Raw genomic sequence first — 8,937 nt, 5'->3', positions numbered from 1 at the left:
CCTATATGTAAAATGAGTGATAAATTTTTAATTAAATCTAATAAAAAAAATTGTATATTAAAAGGAGACGAACAAAAAGAAAGTAAAGATAAGAAAGAGAAAAAAAAAAAGAGAAGAAAGGGCAACAAGAGAAAGAGGCATGGTGAAGGGAAAAAGGAGGATAATTAGAGGATGGGAGGAAGAAAAAGAGAAAGAAGAGAAATAGAAAAAAAAAAGAATGAGAGGAGGAAGAAAAAGATAAAATTATCAACAAAACGAATCAAATTTTTACTATATTATAATCCATCAATAATGATCGATAAATATTTATTAATGATTAGTTAATTTTTATACGCCTAAATCTATATTAAAAATGTTACATTTTAATTTGATATTTTAATATCTTCCCCTCTTATAAACATATACTTTTAATTTTTTTTTAATCCTACGCTTAAGTATTGAAAGGAATTCAAAATATTATCTAAGAGATTAAACTTAGATATTTTTAAGAATATATATATATATATATATATATATATATATATATATATATATATATATATATATATATATATATATATAAACCAAATAAGTATTACTATAATACTTTTTGAAGAAAAAAAAAAGCTTTCACTATAGCTTTTAATACACCTCTATATCTTTTTCAATAAAAACAACATTAATTTCTTAATCAAGAAACACTAATCAACAGGCCTCTTAAAATAATAATGTATAAGAAAATGAAAACATTTGAACTTAACACATAGAGAGTTAAAAAATATTTTACAAAAGTATATGATCACAGTAAAAAGTCATGTTAGAAAAATATATAAATTGTATTCATCATTAAAATTTTCAATAATTTGTTCATTAATTTCTTATCCTGTCTCTAATATAAAAGGACTTTTATATCATTGAAAAATTTACTACTGCAAAAACAAAACAAATTAAACAAATGACACATGAGATAAAGATGGCGCCTTGTCATCTATTTGTGTAATTTGGTTTGGCATTGCACCTTTTGGTAAATTTTTATTTTCACTCCAAAATGGTACAGAAAACCACATAACAAATTAACATGATCTTAAATTTTCAACCAGCTTTAACTTACAAAAGATTAAACATATTTCACTGTTGTATACACCATTTCTAATATTAAAAGTGTGATATAAGATAAATAATTAAATATTGAAATACAAAGAAAAAATCACAAAAAAATGAACAAGTAATAAAAGGAGTTAGGGACAAGGAATAATTGCTGTTAGTATATATATGGTACAATGTAAAAACAGTAACACAACAAACAGAAGACGAGTAGGCCACACTTCACATCAAAACCAAAATGCTTTATCGTGCACTGTTTCTGCTGGCAGCTCTCGCCACGTTCCACGGCTCATCGGAGGGAGAGACTCCGGCAGTGGCTGCCCCGCTCCCCGCGGCGGCGAGAGATTTCTTGGAGGCGCACAATGAGGCGAGGGCGGCGGTGGGCGTTGAGCCGCTGCGGTGGAGCGAGCAGGTGGCGAACGTGACGAGCAAGCTGGTGCGGTACCAGAGGGACAGGATGGGGTGCCAGTTCGCCAACCTAACCGCCGGAAAGTACGGGGCGAACCAGCTTTGGGCGCACGGCACGGCGGTGACGGCGCGCATGGCGGTGGAGGAGTGGGTGAAGCAGAAGCAGTTCTACAACCACACCGACAACTCGTGCGTGCCGAACCACAAGTGCGGCGTGTACACGCAGGTGGTGTGGAGGAAATCGATGGAGCTCGGGTGCGCTCAAGCGACGTGCGTGAAAGAGGATGCTAGCTTGACCGTTTGCTTCTACAATCCTCCAGGGAACTACGTTGGGGAAAGCCCTTACTGATTCTTCCTCTTCTAAGTATCTCTCGATCGGTTTTAGTTTCTTTGAAATATCTAGGTTAATGATGCTTGTTTGTGTCGTGAAGTTCTGCTAATTAATCCTCTGCAACTGATATATTTATATGTGTAATGTAATGAGTTCTTTCTGAAGTAGAATCAGACGCCATGAAAACCACATTGCATGGTGTGGTTCTTGATTTGGATTTCCTTAGCAGATCTTGTTTCCATGGAAAATTATAAAATAATTTTGTAAGTGTATCTTGATCTTGAAAACATTATAATAATAACTGTAAGGTGGGCCAGAGCGAGTGAAATCTAGGGATCGATGATGTTTGTGGAAGGTTATTAAGGCATTGACGTGGTGTTTTGTGGGGTTTTCGTCAACTGCATGCATGTCAGTAACTTTATGGCATGGATGAATTATTTGGGGGCTCACGTGCAAACGGGACGCTGTAGATCATCCCGTTGAACACGGAACTTTTTGTTTCATGTTTCAGCTCGATCCAAAATATCTAATCGCCATTATGTGCATGTACGTTATTTTTCTGTGTCTGTTTGCTTCTCTCAAATCCTTCACTGTTCACTTGTGACTCCGTCCGTAAGTTTTCTCAGCCTCTTGTGCTCTTTTCATGGTGAAAACTCCATTCTTTCAAGTTGGCCCGCAAATATCTAATGCTATAATTACGTTTTGGAATATTTTTCAAAGAAATTATAACATTTTTTAAAGATTTGACAAACAGAAATCACGACTATGATTAATTTGAAGTTAAACAAATATTTTTCCATAAACTGGACCATCTGGCGAAGGAAATTCAGTTGAGGTTGATAGTTAGGTGAAGAACTCGTCACATGACAACAAGCAACCATTGTCCATTAATGACTGGACAGACCAGTAGCGTCACGTGATTGCTATAATATTGTATGTAGCGATCTCAATGCACCTCTGTTTTTATACTCGGGAAAATGTTTTCTTTTGACACCAGTTGCCACAACCCATTTTAATGGATATTTTAGTCGTTAAAAGAGTTATTTTTTTTTTGTATTTATAAAAAAATAAAGATTGAAGAGTAAATAATAGATATAAAATAAGTGTAAAAATTTGTTGGGTGTCAAAATAATAGTATTTTTTATATTTTTAGGTAAGAAATTTTGCAAAGGTATTAGAGCAATGAATCACAGGCCAGTTATAAATCACAAAAAAAAAAAAAACCAAAATGACAATTGATTACACACTTCATTTATACTGCTAATATCATAATCTCAACTCTATGAATAAGCTTACATCAATTACAGATAATACAATGAAACTGTTACACAATGCATACACAAAATGCAACACATTGGAGTATTAGATTTTGCTGTTGCTGCTACCCTGTCAACTTTGTACAAAAGAATACATAATAGAGCAAACAATGTAGATCAAGGTTTAAAATTGCAGTGGCAGTCGTAGATGCAGTTCCATTGTCATCCTCGATATTTTGAAAAATTGCTGAGAAATTCGACTACAATTGCAGCTTTGGACTGTTTTTTAAAGCTTGATGTAGATTGTCTCCCATAATAAGAAGGAAGGCTAACAAGCAATTATTTTACCAGCTCCTTGGGTATGAGATATCGAAAAGTGAAGTTGTGTGGAATCCACTCTATGCTCTTCTTAGATTTTGCAAGGCAATATTTTTTAACACTCTTTCTTAGAGATTCAGGTAGAGACTTTTGGATCATCTCCAGGGTACCAGCAGAGCATAAACTCGAGTCTTTACAAAATGACTCCACAAGCTTAGGTAAGAGTATTTTCTGATCCTTACGTACCCCAAAGGTGGCTCGAATGTATTCTTCCTTTGCAGCTTCTAGTTCTTGAACTACTCTCTTGGGTGTATATACACGTACCTGCCATAGTTTTAAACAGATAAGCAACTCGTTGAAGTTAAGCATGTAAGAAATGGCTACGTAATCTTTATCTGTTTATCCATATCCATGAACAAGTTTATCCGTGAACATTTTTGTTTTTAACACATTCCAAGGACAGGCTGAGACTTTTTTACAGTAAAATCCACATTACCTATGAAGGCATTAGAACCACTGCTATAAGGGATTTAATTCTTGCAGCCCAAACCATGTTTACTATATAATTAGACGAGTGAAAATGAAATTATTTCATGTCGAAATTATCTGTTATGTTTCCTCAATTTAATTTGTTCTCTGTTGAAAAATAGAATGTTACAAGTCTAATTAAACCACACATACAGAAGAATTGGAATAAGTACCGCTGGATCAGAATGGTTTCCTGAACAGAGAGCGAAGTGTAGAAGAGGCTCAGGATGCTCAATACCAAATGCTTGTCGTCCATCTCCAGCTTTGAATTTTGTCCTTGGAGAAAAGAACAAGCGTAGCCACTACAAGAGGATTCAAGTAAGAAGAAGTCACTCAATAGGATTTACAAAATAAATACCGACATTTCAAAGATATCCTAAATGCATGGCTATTTTATTTTATTTTTTTTAATTTTCTGTAAGGGAAAGGTTGGAATTGCATGAGCAGATGAAGCACCACCTGTCCGGGGCGAGGCATCTGGCACCCGAGTATAGCTTTCTGTATTGTGTCTGCACTGACTGTATGACCACCAACATTATATGCAGCCTGAAAAGGGCATCCATAACACTGAGTATGTCACCAAAAGCAAATAGGCTAAACGGGTTCATCCTTTAATGGACCATTAAGCTACCATAGTTAGTTTTTACCTTCAACAGAAGGAGGACTCTTTTCACGTTGTTTTGCGGAATTCCATAAGCCAAAAATGCCTATTAGAAACCAAAGAACATATTACAACCTCAATTAATAAGTGACAAATGGAGAACTATTAGAGTGAAACATGGTTTTGAGAATAAATAGTAATTACATGCATCACCAAAGCATTGTGTATGTTGATCCAGAAAGCTAATTTCTCCTCATGTTTTAACTTCCCAGGATCTACATCTTCTAGTTGACAGATGAGTGATCTGAAATAACATAAAAGTGGATGGCCATTATAACTCCAAGAGACTGCAGAGTCCAGCTTAACTAAGTACTTTCACATGAAAGCTTCGATCTCAATCAGATATTGATAAACTCACCTGAAATTCTTGAGCAACTGCTCAGTATCACCCAATTTCTGATTCTCTCGGTAAATCCATGATACCTCAACCATGGTGCTGTATGGCCCACTAAACTCCTTGAGTCCTTCCACATGGAAAGGATTGTCTAACCTCACATCAAAGGAGGAATTCCTGAACCCTGGACTCCACATGTCTCCTTGATCTCCAATAGAAAAGCCACTAGTTGTAGACAAGGATGAACTGGGAGATGAAAGACCAGGATTTGTCGTAGATGGATCTGCGAGTTTGCAATATATAGCTGATATGCATTTGACCATATCCTCAGAAAGCCTATTAGGTGTATTTGGAATATGATCAGATATTCGAGTGCCAAGATGCTCTGCCAAACTGATTATTCTTGATGAAGCATCAACATTTTGGGCATACTACACAGATTAAACTGAGTCAAAATCCATAAAAGGTGTTCACAAAGATTATTCTCTGAAATCAGCACTATATGTTTACAAAGAGAAGTGTACATAACAGAACTTCACAACAAAATGAGTAGTGTCATGTATTCTTCCATTCCATAAGTATAAAAACATGTCAAAGTAACGAAGACAACTGTAATCTATAATGGTATGATTGGAGAAACTTAATGTGCTAGGAACCATACTAAATACAAAAAACAGATAGAAATATATTTCCATGAACATGATTTACCTCCATCATGGACAGTGGTTGGGAATGACAAGCACGCAGAGATTCAGTTAATTCATCTGCTGCAGGAGGTGATACTCTCGTTGTAAATGCTGTACACTGTGATAACGAGGAGTGGCAACGATATACGCCTGAGTCTAAATGTTTTCCTTCTGGTTGATGTACACTGTATTCTTTCCCTAAAGTCTGAGGTTCATTTACACTATATTCCTTTTGCGTAGCATCAAGCTCATGATGAATTGATTGTACCGCAGAGCTTCCTCTTTTGGTTAAGAGCTCAGGCTTAGATACTTCAACGAATATTGCTGTAGGTGCAGTTGGAGAAGACTTTATTTTTTCCCCCTTGGTGAATGGAACTACAGAGGGTAATTGTTCATCAAATGCTTTACGATACAAGGAGAGAAGATATTGTTCCAAATACACAACTTCTAACTCTAACACCGCAATCTCTTTAATTAATTGGGACGTTGGCTGGAGTAAAAAAAATAAAAGTAAAAAATGAGTCAAGACAATCAGAAAGACATACATGACAAGAAAATCATAGCAGACCTATAATCCTAAACAATGCATAATCATTTATGGCTACAAAGCAACCTTATGATTTTCAGACACATACAAGGAAGAACTGAGCTACAAACATATCCGCCATCAGCCTAGATTACACAAAGAAAAACTCTAAGTACGTTTGCAACATCAATTTTCTTTAAATGGTTTAGAAAGCACATATAAAATCAATCCATTAATTCTCAGTATGATAGACCTGTTGGTAATCATGTAGAAATTATGACATCAGAAGAAAATGCATATTTATTGGCTAAAAATTTGTTGAAGTTCCAACCTTGGGCAGTATCTTGTCATTTGATGTAACAAGAGATTTAGGTCTGTATCCAAGAGCCTTTTCTAACGTGCATCTGACCTCAAATTGATCTTGTAGTCTTTTCTCTAATTGTAAAATCTGGCACAAGATTATTTAAACACAAAAATAGACATGGCTATTAGGTAGAAGTATCATGAAGCATAAGAAAAATCTGAAGAAAGATTAAAAGAAAATGACTGCTTGAGTAGAATATGCAACAAAAGAATTTTGATGAATAGTTCTGGTGTCGTACCTCTTGCTTCAGTGTAAGTTGAACATCATTTGTAGGGGTTTGTTTTTTCCTTGGCTTACCGCATTCCGTGAGGTACCCTGTATCCTGAAACCATATCAAAGCCACTCATAGGTGTGAAAACCTTTCTTCTAAATAATTGTCTATAAGTGACTTGTGACTGTGTACGATACCATTATATTAAATTAGACAACCATTAGCATAGATGTATGAGATGGAACTAATTTTGTCAGACATATATGCTTTCCACTTCAAAAAAAAAAAAAAAAAACAGAACAATTCTCTGTTCGTCCATCCCTTTCCCATACATAAATTTGACAATTATTTTTTATAAAAATTTCTGGCTCCCCCTTGGCTTTTGTATTACCATTTATACCAACAAAACATCCCCTCACATCATCACCCCTGAAAACAACCAACATTTTTTCAGCATCATAAATGCCAAACATTCATTTATAAAAACAGAACCTCCAAATCCCTAATTAAAAAAAGAAAGAAAAGAAAAAGTGAAGGGGATATATTGATAAAATAACGTAGTGATTGATTATACCAGCTTTGTTCGATCTGAGGTCTCGAGGTGGTTATCTGCATTATCATCCTCCATTCTTTTCTTATCAGGAAAGCTGTCATACCAAAACAGTAAAACACAATTAATATGTATTATTAGTCGATGTCTGATTCTGTATTTTACGTTGTGGTGCTCTTCAAGGTCCCCAAGCTACATTCGTGAAACCCCCAATTCTCATCGATTCTGAGAGGTATGAGCCTTCAGTTTCACTTTCAACCAGAAACCCCCTTCTTCAAAAGGATGTGCTCCAATGGATGAGACAAGGAAAATATAATTGGAGAAACATTAAAATAAATGCAAAAGCATTATTGTCCATTTTCCCAGAAAAGAAAAAAAAAGACCCTAATGCCTGAAGTTCACAATCAAGAGAGTACTACAAGTGAAGTGAAGAACGTAAGGAAGAGAGGGGCACCTCTTTGAACGCTTGTGTCTTGGAATCAACCCTTCATACCCCATGCCTAAAAGCCATCCAAAACCAAAGTCATTTCCAGTGAACAAAGATAAAACAACACCAAAAAAAAAAAAAAAAATTGGGAAAAGAAAGCAGCACAGGGTCAGCATCCTACCCTGAAACATTACAGCCAAGAAATCAGGCAGAGAACAGTTGAGCAATGCAATGAGCCAAAAAGCCGAAACACTATATAGCCCAGATACCAAATTAGCCAAAAGAATCTACAAACAAAACTCCAAGAGTTGAGTTGATTTGACTAGAGTACTTGCATTTGAGCTGTGAAAAGCTTCCTTAGTACACACAAAAGGGATCATTTGCAGTGGTTGGTGCTAACACATCTTAGACAGACATAAACATAACTATAATGGGCATTGCATAGACCAAAGGAAACCAAATCCAACCCACGAATGCGTAGAATAGATTAATTAGGCTTTTGACGAATGAGCCTTCACTTTTGACAACCCTCTGGTGAGGTGGTAAGTGTTTCGTGCTATGCTCGTAGCCTTTATGCAAAGGGTGGCCTTTTGCAGTGGTAGACCGGTGTGAAATGTCAAAACGTTTACCAAAAGTTAACAAAATCTCCCTGTAAAAGCCTCAACAGATCCAAGGTCCCGTTAGAGAAGAAAATAAAATAGTGGCTGAATACACATTACATATTCATACGAGTTATGAATGACATAAAGTTGCCCACGTCTCATTCTTCAATCAACACTCGGCCTTATGTAGTTTCTACCAAACCTTTAAACAGAATCTCTCATCATCTTGAAAATGAAAAAAAAAATTGTAAAAAATAACTGTAACGGAAGTGATAAGCTAATTTTTTTACACAAATCAATTGTTAATAAGTTTTGTGAATATTTCACACAAATATTAGAATAAAAATATATAAATTTAATAGCTAATAATTTTACCAAAGAAGTACAAAGAAGTTTTAAGTATCCATATATCAGCACAACAAAATTTTTCATTAATAACTAATTTTAGACACCAAAAATTGTTAGTCATTGTAATGACTTGAAATACCAAGTAAATAGAAAGTTATTAGTTACTAAAATAATCATTATTATAAATAAAAAAGGTTTAAATACCTTTTTAGTCCTCATTTTCGTAGTATTTGTTGCGGATGGTCCTCATTTTGACATAATGTTTAAAATGATCTTCATTTTTACAGAATATTTAAAATGGTCC

At 35.1% G+C, this 8,937-nt stretch overlaps 2 protein-coding genes across 2 annotated transcripts; one reads left to right on the top strand and one right to left on the bottom strand.

Annotated features, from left to right (window-relative positions):
* Window positions 1-1,260: 1,260 nt before the first annotated feature.
* LOC114177348 (STS14 protein-like) lies at window positions 1,261-2,109 on the top strand. Its single transcript, XM_028062647.1, has one exon. The coding sequence runs from the start codon at window positions 1,322-1,324 to the stop codon at window positions 1,838-1,840; it is 519 nt and encodes a 172-aa protein (XP_027918448.1). The 5' UTR covers window positions 1,261-1,321; the 3' UTR covers window positions 1,841-2,109.
* Window positions 2,110-3,073: 964 nt separating this feature from the next.
* Window positions 3,074-8,456, bottom strand: LOC114175603. The gene is made up of 12 exons (XM_028060366.1): window positions 7,865-8,456; window positions 7,711-7,756; window positions 7,281-7,353; window positions 6,734-6,817; window positions 6,463-6,579; window positions 5,628-6,095; window positions 4,944-5,350; window positions 4,730-4,829; window positions 4,572-4,631; window positions 4,384-4,470; window positions 4,098-4,226; window positions 3,074-3,720 (listed from the first exon to the last, which is right to left on the bottom strand). Exons 1-12 carry the CDS (start codon window positions 7,872-7,874, stop codon window positions 3,418-3,420), a joined length of 1,884 nt encoding a protein of 627 aa, XP_027916167.1. The 5' UTR covers window positions 7,875-8,456; the 3' UTR covers window positions 3,074-3,417.
* Between the last annotated feature and the right edge of the window lie 481 nt (window positions 8,457-8,937).

The sequence above is a fragment of the Vigna unguiculata genome, chromosome 3 (assembly GCF_004118075.2).
Source record: "Vigna unguiculata cultivar IT97K-499-35 chromosome 3, ASM411807v1, whole genome shotgun sequence".
NCBI lineage: Eukaryota > Viridiplantae > Streptophyta > Magnoliopsida > Fabales > Fabaceae > Vigna > Vigna unguiculata.
Note: the sequence above shows the minus strand (reverse complement) of the source record. Positions and strands in the feature narration are given on the sequence as shown.

Bases quoted from the DNA above. Each gene is read 5' to 3' on its own strand.
- LOC114175603 (XM_028060366.1), bottom strand. The intron at 6,818-7,280 runs GTATAATCAATC...ATATGGTTTCAG, and splicing joins CCTCAGATCGAACAAAGCTG to GATACAGGGTACCTCACGGA. The intron at 4,471-4,571 runs GTAAAAACTAAC...TGCCCTTTTCAG, and splicing joins GAGTCCTCCTTCTGTTGAAG to GCTGCATATAATGTTGGTGG.
- LOC114177348 (XM_028062647.1), top strand. From the start codon at position 1,322: ATGCTTTATCGTGCACTGTTTCTGCTGGCAGCTCTCGCCACGTTCCAC.